This window comes from Dipodomys spectabilis, unplaced genomic scaffold (genome assembly GCF_019054845.1).
Source record: "Dipodomys spectabilis isolate Male_0828 unplaced genomic scaffold, ASM1905484v1 ptg000230l, whole genome shotgun sequence".
In the NCBI taxonomy this organism is placed as follows: Eukaryota; Metazoa; Chordata; class Mammalia; order Rodentia; family Heteromyidae; genus Dipodomys; species Dipodomys spectabilis.
In genome coordinates, this window is record NW_024870907.1 from 5,964,465 (window position 1) to 5,983,595 (window position 19,131).

At 53.4% G+C, this 19,131-nt stretch overlaps 1 protein-coding gene across 3 annotated transcripts in view; it reads right to left on the reverse strand.

The window, feature by feature from the left end:
• Positions 1 to 19,131, reverse strand: part of Tbc1d22a (TBC1 domain family member 22A) — a 351,530-nt gene that overhangs the window by 77,652 nt on the left and 254,747 nt on the right. For all 3 annotated transcript variants that reach the window (XM_042697987.1, XM_042697985.1, XM_042697986.1), the window contains one exon: positions 5,008 to 5,135. In XM_042697987.1, the coding sequence (XP_042553921.1) occupies positions 5,008 to 5,135 (128 nt within the window). The remainder of the gene's footprint in view (positions 1 to 5,007; positions 5,136 to 19,131) is intronic.

Consider the following 19,131-nt stretch of genomic DNA (forward strand, 5'->3'; position numbering starts at 1 on the left):
CCTAAATACAACTGCGGTGCAACTTGGGCCAGGGCCTGACGGGATGGATCCCAGGTCCGCAGTGATTCCCGGAAAGGCACCTGCTGGCTCACAGGCTCTCGGCCAAATCTTTTTGCCATTGAAAAGCATTCGCAGAGCCGGCGCTGTGCTCACTGAGCCCCAGAACAGAGCACGTCCTGGGCTGCACATTGACCCTGTGAGCTGCCCCCTGCACCTCCTACCTCAATGGGGCCCTCTGCTGAGGGAAATACCAATGGGTATTTCCCTGTGAATGTGTCTATCCAGGGAGGAAGGAGCTGGAGACCAGAGACCAACAGAGGCATCATCCTGGGCACATGCTTCCTGCTGGACTGTGCACCTGGCCAGGCCTGCCTGGCTCTTGGGGGACACGTGTTTCCTGCTGGACTGCGCCCCCAGCCAGGCCTGCCCAGGTCACAGATGGTAGCTAAAGAGGCTCTTCTTATTTTAGTCTTTTATTCCCGATCCTTTCGGAACTAATAAGAAGAGGGTGCAGGCCAGCCAGCACCCAGCTCCTGAGTCTACTGTCCACTGTCAGCTCTGGCTCACCACGGCACGAAACCTACCGCACCCACGTGAGCCTCTGCTACAGGGAGATGCGTCCTGCCAGCGCCCCTCCCACACGCACTCCAATGAGGACACTCACTGCTGGGCACACCGAACTCCTGATGGCGGCGGCTCACAGGACACCTCCATCCTGGCTGTTGGTGGTCCTAGACAAACACCAAAGATCACCTGTGGGGCCTGGGGCATGGCTGGAGAAGCCACGCTGGAGAGTCCGAATGGAAAGGCCTTTGAGCTGTGAAAGCTGAGGGGCCCTTGATGCACCTTGGATCTTAGCAAACAGCAGCTGCTCAACCAGAACCCAGACACCTACTACCTCAGCCCAGCTCAGACCCTCTTCCCTCTGAGTAGACAGAGCACAGCAAGCTGCTCTGAGTCAGCACCTAGGAGCTGAGCCAAGGGAGCGGAACCTCAGCATCCATAGCTTCATGCAATGCCCATCAAAACCCCACCCCAAGCCAGGTGGCTCACACCTGTCACCCTAGCTACTCAGGAGGCTGAGATCTGAGGAATGCGGTTCAAAGCCAGCCTGGGCAGGAAAAGTCTGTGAGACTCTTATCTCCAATAAACCACTCAGAAAACCAGAAGTGGCACTATGGCTCAAGTCGTAGAGCATTAGCCTTGAGCTGAAGAGCTGAGGGACAGCGCTCAGGCCCAGAGTTCAAGCCCCACAACTGACAAAATAAAAATTAAAAAAACCCCGCTCTGTCCCAATGCCCATCTAAATGGCGTCCTTCACAGATTTAGAGAAATCGGTCCTAAAATTCATATGGAAACACAGAAAACCCCGAATAGCAAAAGTAATCTTAAACAAAAAGAGCAACACTGAAGGTACTACAACCAAACTTACTTATATACAGAGCCATAGTAACAAAAACAGCTTGGCACTGGCACAAAAACAGACCTAAAGACCAATAGTACAGAACTGAAGATCCAGAAATCAAGTCACTTACCTACAGCCAATGTGATTTTTATTGAGGATGTAAAAAAAGATACATTGGAGCAAAACAGCCTCTTCAACAAAACATGTGAGCAAGACCAGTTATCTCCAGCAGAGGACTGAAAGGAGATCCCTATTTCTCAGACTGTACTAAAATCAATTCCAAGTGAATCAAAGATCTTAATGTGGGATCTGAAACCTGGAACTTACTACAGGAAAATAGAAAAGCATTTTTAAGATATAGATAATATGCAATTCTTTTCTGAAAAGGACTCCAACTGCCCAGAAAATAAGAACTAGAACTAATGCATTTAACTTCACAAAATTAAGAAGTTTCTGCACAGTGAAGAAACAATTACCAAAACCCAGAGACAACCCATATATGGGGGAAGAAATCTTCACCTGTTATTCAACAGATAAAGGATTAATGTACAGAATATTAAAGGCTAAGCACATTTAACAGTAAAAGAATAATTCAATTAATAAATGAGCAAATGATTTGAATAGATGATTCTTAAAAGAAGAAACACAAATGGTTTACAAACACATAAAGGAATGATCAACAATTTTAGCCATAAAGGAAATCAAAACCACATTGAGATTCCAAATGCTACTCTGTTGGGGGATGTGAACGGGTGAGACCACCAAGGTAGTCAGTTTAGAGGCTCCAAAGAAGCAGACATGTTTTATGAGCCCCCCATATCACTCTGGGGCAAATATCTGAAGGAATGCAAAGCAACAGAAAAGATCTGCGTGCCCATGTTTAGCACCACACCAACAATAATCAAACTATAGAATCTGTCAAGGTACCCAACAACTCATGAATGAATAAAGAAAATGCTGTGTGCGTGCACACACAGACACATATACCCCGACACACGTACGTAGACACATGCATACATGTAAACACATATACAGTCACACATATGCATACATAGACTCATACACAGGCACACACACATGCTACAGAGTATTGTTCAGTCATAAAGGAAAATAAAATTATGACATTTGCAGGAAATGGATGGAAAAAGAGACCACCATGTAGAACAAGATTTTTAAAATCCAATATCACATTTCTCATGTAAAATCTAGATTTAACATGAGGACAATGATCACAGTAAAATGGGGCATGAGTGTAAAAAAAGGGGGGGAAACTTGCCTGGTGGAGGGGGAAAGGATTAAAGTAAGTTTAGGAGGAGACAAGGGGTTAAATGAATATAATAGAGGAATGAACATCTTTAAAATACACTGTACACATCTATAGAATTATCACAATGAAACCCCCATGTGCTATTAAAGAAATCCTGGTTGAACTGGTGAGAAAACTGAATTTAGAACACATTAACTCAGCTGTACAGCCACAGCCCCACAATGAACAGAACAAACCCAGAGTTCCTCTTCGTGAGTACGGTTTGGACTGGAGGCAATGCCCCTGGCACAGCCTTTGACAGAGGACTTGAAAGTGGTTCTCACAGGCTGGGGCGCCCCTTGGGGCTGGGACTGCCTAAGACCAGTTACACACCAGGCCTGGGTCCCTAGGTTGCTGGCCCCAAAGAAGTGAGAACCATGCCGTTTCCACGCCTAGAATCATTCAGCCCATTCGTTTTTGGACCACTGTGTATCTGGAGCCTAAAACAGGTTAGGGGCTTATTACTAAACCTCTCATTGACACACGTCCCAAGAGGAGTTCAAGGTACCTCTGTGAGGAGATAGTTACTGAAACCTGAAAAGCCCAGCTAATAAACAACCCAGTTTAGAAGAAAATAACCAGCCAACTGCTACCCGATGATTACGGTGTATTTTCATTGCCAAAGACGCAATATAATTTCATGGTTACTTGGCCCTGTAAAATAGAAATACCCCAATTTTTAAGATGTAAAAAGGCTCATGACCAGGGTGCCATCGGATCTGGAATGAGTCCATCATATGAATGAGGTGGTTCGTGACAAAATTTAATTTCAGGAAAATTAACTCAGTGATGAGGTCCTAATTGTGTCCCAAGTTTTACCACCTATTAGAAATTTTGGAGAAGCGGGGCAGGACAGAGGCAAGTCTATCCATCTTCCGGCTCTTCCGAGTGCAACTGACTTAATACCTAATTCACTCATAATGGGACCGTGTACAAAGAACTCTGTGCTTAATGAGAGGGGATTGGGTCTTGAACGGTCCGACCAATCACAAAAATGGAAAGCATTTGCCATTTACAGGATATTAAATTTTGTTTCCTGTAATCCTAGGAAGAGCCGATCAATGGCACTAGACTGGCAGCTACATGACCAAATAACGCCGGGTAAGGCTTCACGCCCCAGCTAATGTTTTCATCCAGAAATTCTGTAGCTGCCAAGTACTTTGAAAGGCAAAGCCTACTGACCAGTAACAATGCCTTTAACAATCAGCATTAGAACGTACAAGCTGCAAAAAAAAAAAGTAAAGCACAGGGCTTCCTATGATCATGAAACAGGAGCTGAGGGAATGAAAGTACAGTTTGGATTCAGTAGCTGTTACAAATCAACACGAGACTTAAGAACCACAGGCCACCCACACCTGCTGTACAGCGCACAACCACAGCAGCAGCAAGAACAAAGCGCTAGGCACCCATCCAAGGTAATCACGGGAAAGGCAGCCCATCAGGGATGGTGGGCGTGGAGGCCCAGCAGCACCCCGTCCTGAGGGAAGGGTACAGCCTCCAGATGGAGGTTCCTCGGTCCGGAGGCCTCGGTCCGGAGGCCTCGCTGGCTGCCGCAGGGCATCCTGCCTCTCACCACTCTCTCGAGGACCCCATGCGCAGGGTTCCAAGGCTGGAGCGCACCCCAGAGAGTGCCTGGATGTATTCCTGCTACGCCCCTTCCTGCCCCACCCATAGGGCCAAGCTCCCAGGGCAAAGCCCCCTTTGCATAGCCCTGGAGCACACAATGTGAAAGGCTTGTATCTTGTAGTGTACTGTGAAAACCGGCCAATGCGGGAGCCACGCTTAGTGCGGTGCAGAGATCTGCTCCCAGGCCCACGGAACAGCTTTTGCCATTTGCCCTGACAACGGAAGCTAGGGTCTGAACCCCAGCACGCGACGCAGCTTCACAGACTGCGTCAGGAACAAACGAAAAGGGGTGAGAATGTGAACACCTGAGGGTATAAAAGCCGGTTCCAGAAAACGCAGTCTCCTCAAGACACACTCCTGGTAATAAGTCACTGAAAACACACAGCGTGCGCGTCGGGAGCGTGAAGCTTCTGACAGGAGCGGCTCAAGCTGCCAGCAGAGAACAGCCTTATTAGGCACACGCCCGGCCAGCACTGGAACACGGCACCAAGAGGTCCCAGCCACATCCAGTGACAGACAGATGGGACAAAGCCTTTTTTCTTGTTCTACATCGAGTCAGATGACAGACACCAGAAGTGGGCTTTTAAAAGGACCGTGCTTCAGCTGAGAGACTGCGCTGAAGGCCAGTCCGTCCAGCCGAGCAGAGGCCGGGCAGGCCGGGAGCGCTCACCTGGTAGGTGTCCCACAGACGGACGGTACAGTGCAGCGGCACCTCCCTCATCAACAGGTTGTTCATCCAGCGGAAGGCAAACTGCAGGTACCGCACCTCGTGCTGCTCCAGGTGCCCGTGGACTTGCTCTGCACCAAACAAACACAGGCGGTCAGCAGAACCCCGGGAAAGCCGGCCGCCCCTCTGAAGCCCTGCGCCGCTCATGCACACCGCCAAGCTCCAAGGACAAACTTCACAGCCCTTCAAGGGAACGGACGCTGGTGGAGACCGTGGCAATGATGATGGCGACAGCAGCCACTGCCACCATGGATGGCAGGGGTACACACAGCCCCGTTCCCAGGAGGGGTAGTGCGTAGTGTGGGCTCGGGCACAGATCCACCTGCCCAGAGAGGGCAAGAGAATGAGCAGGCCACCTCCCACACACCTCATCCTCACCCAGACGAAAGGACTTCTCCCTGGACAGGTCTGTCAGGCTCTGGGTTCTAAGCCAGGGTACCTCTACAAAGAGCCAGGCTCCACCACCAACCACCTCGAAGCAGCGCCTATATCAGCCCTGTGATCCTGCTTCTGCTCAGGCTGAGGCAGCCTCCACAGCCTCAAGCCCTCTCCCCGTTTTATGATGCCTACAGAGAAAGGTGTATCATCCCAGGGGCAAATATTCCGATGGTCAGGCCACTACCTGCCTGCCCAGTACCTGCCGTGTAGTGCACTCTGACGGCCTGGGAAGGATAGTAATGGTGGCGTATGTCCTTTGTGCCTAATTGTCCCAGGATTGTCCCCTCTGCACACCTGCTTTCCCTCACACTTGCCTTCCCCACGTGCTTGTCCTGAGGAGAGATCCTTTAAACTTTACAGTTCCTCATGCACCAAAAGAAAGTTCTAAGAATGGAAAATACACATACACAGGAGAGGGGAAAGTGCTCGGTGGCTTGCTAGGGTGCACTGGCTCAAGCTTTCCCACCGTTACTTCAGAAACAAGGCTTTCCAAACTGAAGTGCGAAGGTAAGGGAGAAGCGGGGCCCGCCCACCTTGAGATGCCCAGCATCTTCCAGATGAGCGGTCCCAGCAGAAGTGTGCACAGGCCTGTCTGGACTCCAGGCTGCCATGGCTAGGAGTTCTGGCAGAAGTGTGCACAGGCCTGTCTGGACTCCAGGCTGCCATGGCTGGGAGTCCCGGCAGAAGTGTGCACAGGCCTGTCTGGACTCCAGGCTGCCATGGCTGGGAGTCCCGGCAGAAGTGTGCACAGGCCTGTCTGGACTCCAGGCTGCCATGGCTGGGAGTCCCGGCAGAAGTGTGCACAGGCCTGTCTGGACTCCAGGCTGCCATGGCTGGGAGTCCCGGCAGAAGTGTGCACAGGCCTGTCTGGACTCCAGGCTGCCATGGCTGGGAGTCCCGGCAGAAGTGTGCACAGGCCTGTCTGGACTCCAGGCTGCCATGGCTGGGAGTCCCGGCAGAAGTGTGCACAGGCCTGTCTGGACTCCAGGCTGCCATGGCTGGGAGGAGAGGAGGCCCTGTTGGCCTCACCCAACGAGGGGCTCAGTTCCCACAGCGGGGTCTTGGGTCCTGTGTTGCCTCACTCATTATCACCACCTCCTCCTCCTCCTGCAAACCACCACTGTCCTCAGCTGAGCAGAACAGACTTCTGTGTGGCTGTTCCACCATTTGGACCTGGTGTGTCCCCTCGGGTTCATGAGCTGGCTAGAGGTTGGCAGACTACCCTCAGAAGGAACTAATGCAGTTCTCAGGACTCTGCTGGTTCTCCCAGCACAGATGTCATCAAAGCATACTCCTGAGCACTCTTTGGCCTCTGCTCTGGCTTCCTGTCATGTGATGTCACCTCTCCCTCTTACACAGGTTCCCACCACGTGGGACACCATCCACCATGAAATCCTCACCGGCTAAGCTGATGCCAGGACCAGGGCCTTAAAGCTCCAGAACTGAGAGCTAAACAAAGTAATTTTCCTCCTACGTACCCAGCTTTCAGTATTTCATTACAGTATCAGCAAACAGACTGAGAGGAGGGTCTGGAGAACATCACAGGGGGTGCACAGCGGTGGCAATTCGAAATCAGTGCAAGCAAGGAAGCACGCAGTCTAGGCAGGCAAGAACCCCAATACAGCACACCCCACCCCTGCAACAGGGCGTCAGAGTGGCCAGGAGAGAGCGCCCCACGCAGCTGAGACTGCACCAGGGTTTGACAGGGAGGGTCCCAGTGTGTCGCGACGGCCTGAAAACCCATGCCGAGGCACACACGTGCCTGCCGCCAAGTACCGCCTCTGCAGGGATACGCGTGGGGTCCAGAGGCCCAGGTCAATGGGGAGCAGGCCCCACGCACTGTGACAGCCGGCCGAGGAAGGATGACAGCCGTGCAGCTCCCTGACACTCAGCCCGCCCGCTCCCTGACACTCAGCCCCCACTGAGAGAGTCCATGTGGTTTAGCTTTATTAAGAGGTCTAGCGAGGGTGGGCCGGGCTCGGTTGTGGGTGGGTGTCCACAGGAGGGGCGAGGATCCGTGGAGAGCACGGATGAGAAGTGGAGATGGCCAAAGTCCTTTGTATGGAAACAGACCGATAAAACCAATAAAAGCTGAGTTGAGGAGGAGTGATGGGCAGAGGAGGCTGATGGGGCCCAGGGTTTGTGAGGATGGAAACCTCCATGAAGCCCCCTTGGACAACTAACACTAAAAAATACACTAAAATCAAGCACACACATGTACATGTGATTGGTGGATTTCGGTATTTCTAAATGAGCAAATCCTTTTTTAAATAAAAACAAGTAATCAGTTCTAACTGGAATTCTCTTCAGCTTCCACAGTGAAGAATGGAAACTTCCAGGCTCTCTGATTGGCTCCTGGTCCAGGCTGACCTCTGCCTGTTCTCAAAGGCCCAGCACTCCAGGATTAATGGCGGCCTTGGCCAAGGCCCAGAGCACCGACGACGAGGATGCTCCAGATGATATGAAATTCATACTGATGAGAGCTGAAAACCAGCAGTTCGGTTCAGATGACGGTGGGCTCCACTGAGCAAGGTTCTACCCTGAGCAAGAGCGATGCGTGTCCCTGATCATGGAGGCAGCCTGGGGGAAGGAACCGGCCTGCGGGGGACAGAAGGTGACCTTCCAGGCAGCCAGCATGGCCTCAGCAGGAGCCACTCCCTGCACAGGTGTGGCCTGGCTGCCTGGTCCAGCTGGCCACCCAGCCTGCAGCTCCATGGACTTCCATGGACTCCAGTCTCAGCCAGCCTCCCTCCGCCTAGACCCTTCCATGGGAACAAGGCCGAAGTCAGCAGCCTGGAGTCACTCGAGGGGCAGCAGCCGCCCACAGCCACTCCGGCAGGGTCACCCACACGGCCAGAGCAGGGCCGGCCACATGGGCCGCAGGGGTGCAGTCACGTGCAATGACCCGGGCACGGTGCCAGTGCCAGCTGCGGGGCACAGGGCCTCAACCCACACTCTAACACCTCTCGTTCCAAGAGTGGCGGCGCCCCCCTGGCTGACCACCATTCCTCAAGGCAGGGTCCCGGGAGCTGCTGCCCCTGGCCGGGCCCTGCCCGCGGCAAAGCGAGGGGCCCACCCACTGACAAGGGCTGAGAAACAGCTCTCCTGTGTGCCCAGGAGGCAAACTGGCCAGAAACAGCCAGACCATCTGTCATTAAAGTAACCTAATGAAACCAAGGGAAAACGAATCCTTTCCACGCTCCTGGCAGACTCAAAGGCAGCAACCAGACCCAGCAAGGCCTGAGCCGCTCTGTGCTGCGGACTCTGGGAGGGGCCTTGCCAGTCAGAGCCTGGTGACCTCTGACCTGCACCACCTCCTCTGACCCAGAGACTCCTGCCCTGAGGCCTGGGGCTGTCAATTCCCCACTTGCCAGTGAGAAAACTTGGCCAAAGGCGTGGGCTAGGCAGCAGTGGGTCAGAACCCGGGAATGCCCCTCTGCGGCCTGTACTGTACAGTCATTCCCTCCACAGAGCAAGGTTCGAGGCCGGGCAGCCCCACCTGATGGCCAGCCCCAGACACTGCCCAGAACAGCAATAACCCAACAGAGGAGGCCAGTCCCTGCCCAGATGGAAGGCTCCTCATTCCTTGGTCCCCAGCAGGATTCTGCCAGGCCTCCACTGCCCTGGCTGCTTTTGAAAGCAAGGCACAGGGAAGAAAAGATCTGCCCTCCAGGAGCTTGGCTGCTTGTGGGAGAGGCAGGACAGACCAATCACTTGAGCCCCGGAGCTGTCCAAGTCTCCAGGGATAGGCATCCCAAGCACCTGCCTTCCCCTCTGCCCAGCACTGGACCCTGGAAACTCCCAGGGGCTAAATGGCTGCAGCACACCCACTACGTGCTGACATCGGTCACAGCACAGAAACGGGCTGCCACACACACAGCGAGGCAAAGCTGGCTGGCTCGGGCCAACAGAACATGTGACCTGGAGCTCCCTGGACAGTGCCCTTGTTCACATGAGAAGCAGCCATTTTCCCTGACTACATGCTTCTCCAGAACTGGGTAATGAGCAGTGATAAAGTAGACCAGCCACCAGCTTTCCAGCCACCTTCTAACGTGCATAATGAATTTCTGGCAGAGCTGCCTCCTATTTTGAACATGGTGAAAAATGGACTGCTAAACCCCAAGCATGACTTTCAATTTATATACATCAGAGCTGTGGATGTATATGCTGAAAAGATTCATTTTTCCTGTTTTGTAAGTAATTGTGAGCAGATGCTCTTTCACTGATAAAGGTAATTTGGTTAGCAATAATTCTGAGACTGAAATTTCCATTTCACTGGAAAGAAGGGTGGGCACATAATGAATGAGCAGGCAGATGTAATTATTGTCATCTTTCAGGCTGAAAGGAGTCCTTTCACAACACCCCGTGAGGCTGTAGAAACACCAGGAAGGGACTGTGCTGCGGGTCGGGGGAGGTAGAGAGAGACACAACAGCCATGGGCTGCGGAGCCCTTTCCTGAGCGCTTCCCACAGCAGAACTGCAGGCTGGGATTCTCAGAACTTCGTGTCTTCCTGCCTGGAAGTGCAGACACATTAGACAAACATTCTGGGCCCGGGGACTTCCGCTACAAAGGAGAAGGCGCGTATCTATTGACGTGGCATCAAAACACTGTTGACGCAGGAGCAGACGCCACTCAGATTTATTTGCCCAAAGAAGAGGCACAATTGCTCACACTTAGCTACCTGACAAAGAAACCTTTCAAGCACCCCGCACAGAGCCAAAGGAAGATGTGAACACATCATGCTTTTGCTGGGCCAGACATGAATAGGCTTTGATTTGGGGGAAAGATTTCAACTCTCTCATCAGTTAAAAGGATAGAGAACAGAAACAAGAGCCAACTGCCAGTGAACATAGAACCTCTTTACAGCAGAGTAGCCCTCCCTCGTCAGGAGGAAGAGCCGGGTCCCAACCAGCGCCAGGCCTCGCACACCTGCTAGCTGAGGACTCAGGGGCCTGCTGCGCCCAGGGTGGGCGGGATGAGGTGCTGAGCCGGAGGGCATCGCACAGCCAGGCCCCTCCCAACCATCCAGACAGGGAACTCTGGGGCCCAGTCTCAGAAATCCACACCACAGGTGTGGGTCACACCAGGCTCGACGCTTCCCTACCCTCCAATGAACCAAGGGTGGGCAAACCCCTTGGGACTCTCATGTGCAGCCTTCACAGCCACCAGAACGGCAGAGAGGCCGGAAGTGACCGAAGACCCAACGGGGATGGCTTATAGAAACCAGAGGCAGTGGGAGGCGCTCAGCCCAGAGCTGTGCAGGGCCAGGGCTGGGCAGAGCAGCCCACCTCCAAGTCACAGCACTCGGACGACCTGCCAGCTTGGGTTGCCGACCAGCAAGCTCCAAGAGACGGGGAGTCCGGACGACCACGTGCTCTGGGCCAGTTCCTAGCACACCAGGCCCCGGCGGTCGTGCTCACCGAAGGTGACCAGGCCTGGGGCAGCCGGCTCTGTGGCGGCCCCTCCGGCGCTGCAGCTGACCCATGAGGCCACGCACTGGGCTGCAGCCCGAGGCTTCTCCTCCACACCTCGGGAAAAGCACTTCCGTCTTCAGAGATTGTAACGGAAATCAATAAGAAGGGAGATTTAGTTAGAAAATATGAACACCACCTCGGGAGTGTGCTGAAGATGCACACTCTGCACAGCCTGCTTTGGGGCGAGAGCCCCAAATCCACCAATTCCACTGAGCTGGAGGGGCCAGAGAGGCATCCGTCCCCCAGGAAGCACCTCGCCCCTCCCTGGAGCTCAGGGAAGCAACCAGAAACATGGCCCGTCACACACTGGAGGTGAGCCATTCCAGACGGCCCCCTCAGCTGCCAGGGTAAGACTTTGGCCTCGGCTCCCAGCTCCCGGCAGGGGCTGTAAGTCCTGTCATACTCAGTTGGCTGCAGGTGGGCCTTAGTTGCTCCACAATGGGAACTGAGTGGTCACCAGGGAATATACCCACGAGGCACTCGGTCAGACCAGGGGCTGGGGTCCGAGACCAGGCCCTGGCCCTGGCCTCCGAGGAGCCTCCTGCCTGATAAACAGCGTGAGTGGCAGCACAGTGCTGTAACCACCGTGACTCACACGGAGATAATGGAGCTCCACGGCCCCAGGAGCCCTCCTGACTCTGGTCCACACCACCCTCCACTTGGCCAGTCCTCATGACCTGTGCTTTGCAATAGAACTGCAACTACAGGTGCAATGCTTTCCCAAGTTCCGTGAGCCATTCCAACAAGTTACTCCACCTGAGGGATCACAGATGCCTAAAGATTTACAGCCCACTAGGCAGAAGTGCAAGTGTCCTGGGGCTCCTGCATGTAATGGCATATGGGCAGTCAGGGATGGCCTGATCATGTGACTGCAGGCGGTCAGCCGTGGCAGCTGGCACACTGAGAGGGAAGAGGATGCACCCGCCACCATCAGATGGCCCCCAGAGGCTACACCCCAGCACGCACCAGGGCAGAGACCATGCTGCACGCACACTGCTGGTCCACCACTGCCCAGGGCAGACTTTAATATGGAAGCGGAAGTACATGACCGCCATCTGCCATTCCACACTCAACCCAAGTGTGGGAGTGGAGGGGGTCACACGCAGCTGAGCCTCCAGTGGCCAGATGGCTGGAGGAAGAGGCCGTGCGCCCATGCCTGAGCCCGGGAGGGCCCCCACCTGGGGGGGCGGGGAGGAAGGCTCCATAATGACAGGCTGAGAACAGAACAAAGCCTCCCGGCAGTGGTAAGAGATCGGCACGGATCTGGCATCCCAGCATACAATCTTCTCCTCTCCAGAGACATATTAAGGTGTATTTTTTGACAGTAACATAATCTAAAATACAAGTTCTTCTAGGGCTCCATGGAAGCAAGGCAACATGGCATCAAATCCAATCATTCGCAGACGTACTCATTAGCCTCTCCACGCTCCCCTCAGAGCCGGGGGAGGGGACGCGTACAGGTGAGGGAACACGAGCCATCAGACCAGTCAACAGGGTCCACGTGAGCCCCGGGACAGGAGGCGCAGCCAGGGCTGGCTGCGCCCCGCACCAGACAGGCCCAGGGCCACGGTGGCCCGCCGCAGGACAGCAGGGCCTGGCAGGAGACGTGGGGTAGGCGGCAGTCTGCAGGCTGAGAGCCTGTGTGTGCACTGCCTTGGTTCTTGGCTCTGCCCCACACCATTCAGAACGTGACAATGCTGTGAAGATAAATAAGACTGGACTATTTGAACAGCAGACTTTAATTTTGATAAAGCCAGTTTATTTGCCCAGGTTTTCTCTACCACCCCATGACGTGGGTGACATTCTTCAAAATCTTCAGTGCCTAACTCAGGTTTCCAGATTCTCTATTTTCTTGTAGAAGTTTCATAACTTTAAGTTTACAACAAATCTGAATTATTCTGATCCAATTTTTCAAGATGGTACAAATATGAATCCACCCCCCATCCTCAAATACACTGCATATACACCACTTGTTTAATTCATATAAGGTACTACAAAATACAGCTTTCCTGGATTTCTTTTGTGCCTTTTTGGAAGCAGATTTTTCTGGGAATGAACAGCTTGATTTCTAAGCACTTTCGTCTATCCCACTGATCTTTGTCTCAATGCCAAAAACACAAGGTCTTGATTACGGTTCTTGAAATCAGGTAGCGTTAGTCCTCCAAGGTTGTTTATCTTGTTCACTGTTGTTTAGCTATTCTGGAGGCTTTGTGTATGCACATGAATTTACAAATCAGCTTGTCGCCAGGCACAGTGGCTTATGTCTATAATCCTAGCTACTTTACGAAAGCTCTCATCTGGAAGCCACCAGGGCAGAGAAGTTCTCAAAACTCCATCTCCAAACCAACCAGCAAACTGCCAAGCTGGAGGTGACTCAGTAATACAGAACCAGATAAGCAAGCAGACTGTGCAAGTGACAGGTCCTGAGTTCAGGCTCCAGTACCAAAGGGGAGAGGCATGGGGGGGAGAGGGGGCGGGACGGGACATGGGGCTTGTCAGTTTCAATCGAAAAGCACTCTGAATCGTGACTGGGGCTAAGTTGAGCAGGGGATCGTCTGGAAGAAATGATATTTAATAGTCTGAGTTTTTTTTATCTCTGGACATAATTAGGTCATCTTTAATTTCTCCGAGCAACGTTTTGCAGCTTTCCGTGTACAATCTATTTTCTCTTTTGTCATTTTTTCACTAGACACTTGACATTTTTATGCTATCATCAACGGCACTGCTCATTTAATAGCAATGGCGTATAGAAACAGGATTCATTTTCATAGTGGCCTCAGGCCCTCAATTCTTGCTAGATTTTCTTCTTGGTACTCTCCAGCCTTACGCCAGCCCATGAGAACTCAAGAGATGGCCGTGCTGTCCACAGATGAAGACGTGTGGCTTCCTCTTCAGCCTGGGTGCTGTTTAGGCAGCTGTATGTTTTCATTCATTTCTCCTTCTGCCCCACTGCACTGGCTGAAATCAACCACGTGGGGGGGGGGGGGGAACAGAAGGGTAAGAAGAAGCACTTTGCCCTACTTCTAATCTCAGTGGGAAAGCATCCATATTCACATCATTTTGTGTAAATTTAGCTGTCTCCACAGAGCTCAGGATGTTTCTTGCTATGCCATGGTTACTAAGAGTTTTCATTAAGAGTGGATGCTAGATTTTGTCAAATTCCCTCTTCTATATATATTGAGATGGTTTTTATAGGCTTGTTCTTAATATGTTAATATAATGAACTACACATTGATTGCTTTTTCACCAGTTAAATCAACCTTACACGTTGAGATAAACTACTGGTCACAATGGCATGCTGTTCTTATATGCTGTTGACTTTGATTTGCCAAAGCTTTTGTTCAGGATGCTTATGTCTATGTGCATGGGGTATATTGGTCTGTGGTTCTTTTCTTTCCTATTTAGAAGTGTTTTTGGCTTTTAGTCTGTGTGTGTGTGCGCGTGCACTTGCACGCTGGTACTGAGGTTTGAACTCATGGCCTCACATTTGTGCTCATAGGGCTAGCATACTACCACTTGAGCTTCTTTCTGGTTAATTGGAGACAGTCTCTTGAACTGTCTGCCCAGGCTGACTCTGAACCCAGATCTTCAGATCCTTGAGAGGCTGGGATTACAGGCATGAGCCACCAGCTCCCCTGCTTTTATTTGGGGGGGGGGGGGAGGGGGAAGGTGGTACTGAGGATTAGTACCAATGACTTTTATTAAAGCACCAAAAGGAAAATGATGTCCACGACAATGAACTGACTTAGTCCTGGCAGACCCTAGCACGGAAGCACCCCCCAAAAATGCTGCGTCCTGCCCTGAGTTTGAGATGACATTGGTTTTTCAGATAGAAAATAACCACTTAAAAGACATGAACTCATTGCCTTACTTATGTAACTGTAACCCCCCCCCCCCCCCGCCGTTCATCACCTGAACAATAAAGATATTTTTAAAAAGAAAATAACCACTTATATTCTTTCCAGCAAATCACAACTAAGAACAGAAAATGACACTGGGGATAATTTCAAACCCAGATCTGATGTCCTACATTCAACCCAAGACATGTTTCCTTCTTAAGGTCAAGGGGAAGTCTCTGCTCACAACACAATTACCTAACCTCAACTCGGCAATGAATGCCAACACGACCATCATCTTGGGAGGTCAGAAAGGCCCTGCAGTCCGCCGAGCCTGAGCGCATCGGCCTCGTGCTGCACTGCCTCACCGGTGGGCGGTGGTGAACACACTCCGTGCTAAACGCTGCGCAGTCAGTTTTGCAGCCCAGCCCAGCACCTCCCCACGGTCCGGGAAGAAGGTGGGATTGGTGAGAGATGCAGTCTGTGGCGCCCACGTGAAGGGCTCTTCTTGCCTGGCTCTCCGCTCCCTGCATGTACGTGGTAGGAAATACAAAACCACCACCCGCTTTGCAGCCCTCCCCACTGGCCACACTGGAGCAGGCTGGCTGCCCATGGGGCAGGAAGCAGGCTGTGTGAGGCCCAGTGGTCTCCAAGCCTCCGCGCCAAAAGGCAAAAGTCTTTTACGGCTGTGCTGAGAGCCGGAGGCCTGGAGAAGGACCTCTCTGAACCACTGTTCCGTTCCAGCTTCTGGGCTTCTGACACAGGACAGGATGTACCCCAGCTCACAAGCCAACCACCCTTCAGGGCCCTGTCTTAAAAGATAAGCAATCCTTTGTCTGCAGGGGATTCAACATGAGCCTCCCCGAAGGACACTTGCCGAGATCTTCTCAGGGCTCTGCAGGTGCAAAACGGGGAGGATTTCAAAACAATAAATCCCTCTGCTTGTTATGGAGGGCAAAGGAAGAGCTAGGGAGGCAACAGGCGCAGAAAGAAGAAAAAACACAAAAACACAACAGGGAAGCAGACAGGGTAAAGGAGGCCCCGGGAACAAGGCTCTGGTTCCCTCTTGGTTTGGGTTTTTTTTTGGGGTGGGGGGGAGGAGCGTGCGGGTGAGTTTTTTTGTTTTGTTGTTTATGGGGCTTGAACTCTGGGCCTGGGTACTGACCCTCAGCTCTTCAGCTCCAGATGAACACTCTACCACTTGGGCCACAGCACCACTGCCAGTTTTCTGGTGGTTAATTAGAGATAAGAGTCCCATGGATTTTCCCACCTGGGCTGGTTTTGAACCACGATCCTCAGATCTCAGCCTCCCGACTAGCTGGCTTACAGGCGTGAGCCACCAGCACCCGGCTTGGTCCCCCACTTGTAAGGCACCAATCTAGGCCTGGAGATGAAGAATCCTGAGATGATAGTGTGAGAACTGAACACACACGCACCCCCAGGGTCTTGAAGCAAAGGCTGGTGCGAGGGGAAAGGAAGACCCACAGTGTGGGGAGCTGGGGGACCAAGGACCCCTGGCTCTCAGATCTCTGAACCAGTCCTTCCTCAGCACCTCCGCCTCCTCACCGCCACGACTTAATGGTGGCAAACATCCTCCTGTGCCTCTCCAGATCACACTTCCCACAGGCAGGAACCACTGTCTACCCCGCACGCTGGCCAGTTAGACAGAAGCAGGAAAACACAGGCCAAAGGGCAAGACCAGGTGCAGCCCCACCACCAAGCCGCAAGCAGACTCCGATACAACAGTAGACCAGGTAGGCCAGACGCCCTCCACACCACCATACACAGCTGCCGCCACACTGACAGGCAGTGGCTTCTGTCACGGTAGGCACAGGCAGAGGTGGCATGAATGGTGGCACTTGCGACACATTGAACTCAGCTACCCAAGTGATGACAAACAAAATATCGTCTATAACATCCCCTACACGCCAAGAGGATGGGACACTTCCTGTACAACACCCCACACCACACCCCAGAGCACGGACACTTCCTCTACAACACCCCACACCACACCCCAGAGCACGGACACTTCCTCTACAAAACCCCACACCACAACGCAGAGCACAGACACTTCCTCTACAACACCCCACACCACACCCCAGAGCACGGACACTTCCTCTACAACACCCCACACCACACCCCAGAGCACGGACACTTCCTCTACAACACCCCACACCACACCCCAGAGCACGGACACTTCCTCTACAACACCCCACACCACACCCCAGAGCACGGACACTTCCTCTACAACACCCCACACCACACCCCAGAGCACGGACACTTCCTCTACAACACCCCACACCACACCCCAGAGCACGGACACTTCCTCTACAACACCCCACACCACACCCCAGAGCACGGACACTTCCTCTACAACACCCCACACCACACCCCAGAGCACGGACACTTCCTCTACAACACCCCACACCACACCCCAGAGCACAGACACTTCCTCTACAACACCCCACCCCACACCCCAGAGCACGGACACTTCCTGTACAACACCCCACCCCACACCCGAGAGCACGGACACTTCCTCTACAACACCCCACACCACACCCGAGAGCACGGACACTTCCTCTACAACACCCCACACCACACCCCAGAGCACGGACACTTCCTCTACAACACCCCACACCACACCCCAGAGCACAGACACTTCCTGTACAACACCCCACACCACACGCGAGAGCACGGACACTTCCTCTACAACACCCCACACCACACCCCAGAGCACAGACACTTCCTCCACAACACCCCACACCACACGCGAGAGGACGGACACTTCCTGTACAACATCCCACCCCACACCCCAGAGCACGGACACTTCCTCTACAACACCCCACACCACACCCCAGAGCACGGACACTTCCTGTACAACACCCCACACCACACCCCAGAGCACGGACACTTCCTCTACAACACCCCACACCACACCCCAGAGCACGGACACTTCCTCTATAACACCCCACACCACACCCCAGAGCACGGACACTTCCTCCACAACACGCCACACCACACCCCAGAGCACGGACACTTCCTCTACAACACCCCACACCACACCCCAGAGCACGGACACTTCCTCCACAACACCCCACACCACACCCCAGAGCACGGACACTTCCTCTACAACACCCCACACCACACCCCAGAGCACGGACACTTCCTCCACAACACCCCACACCACACCCCAGAGCACGGACACTTCCTCTACAACACCCCACACCACACCCCAGAGCACGGACACTTCCTCTACAACACCCCACACCACACCCCAGAGCACGGACACTTCCTCTACAACACCCCACACCACACCCCAGAGCACGGACACTTCCTCTACAACACCCCACACCACACCCCAGAGCACGGACACTTCCTCTACAACACCCCACACCACACCCCAGAGCACGGACACTTCCTCTACAACACACCACACCACACCAGAGAGCACGGACACTTCCTGTACAACACCCCACACCACACCCGAGAGCACGGATACTTCCTCTACAACACCCCACACCCGAGAGCACGGACACTTCCTCTACAACACCCCACTCCACAGCCGAGAGGACGAACACTTCCTCTACAACACCCCACACCACATCCCAGAGCACAGACACTTCCTCTACAACACCCCACCCCACACCCCAGAGCACGGACACTTCCTCTACAACACCCCACACCACACCCGAGAGCATGGACACTTCCTCCACAACACCCCACACCACACCCCAGAGGACGGACACTTCCTCCACAACACCCCACACCACACCCCAGAGCACGGACACTTCCTCCACAACACCCCACACCACACCCCAGAGCACGGACACTTCCTCCACAACACCCCACACCACACCCCAGAGCACGGACACTTCCTGTACAACACCCCACACCACACCCCAGAGCACGGACACTTCCTCTACAACACCCCACACCACACCCCAGAGCACGGACACTTCCTCTACAACACCCCACACCACACCCGAGAGCACGGACACTTCCTCTACAACACCCCACACCACACTCCAGAGCACAGACACTTCCTCTACAACACCCAACACCACAACCCAGAGCACGGACACTTCCTCTACAACACCCCACACCACACCCCAGAGCACGGACACTTCCTCTACAACACCCCACACCACACCCCAGAGCACGGACACTTCCTGTACAACACCCCACACCACACCCCAGAGCACGGACACCTCCTGTACAACACCCCACACCACACCCCAGAGCACGGACACTTCCTGTACAACACCCCACACCACACCCCAGAGCACGGACACTTCCTCCACAACACCCCACACCACAC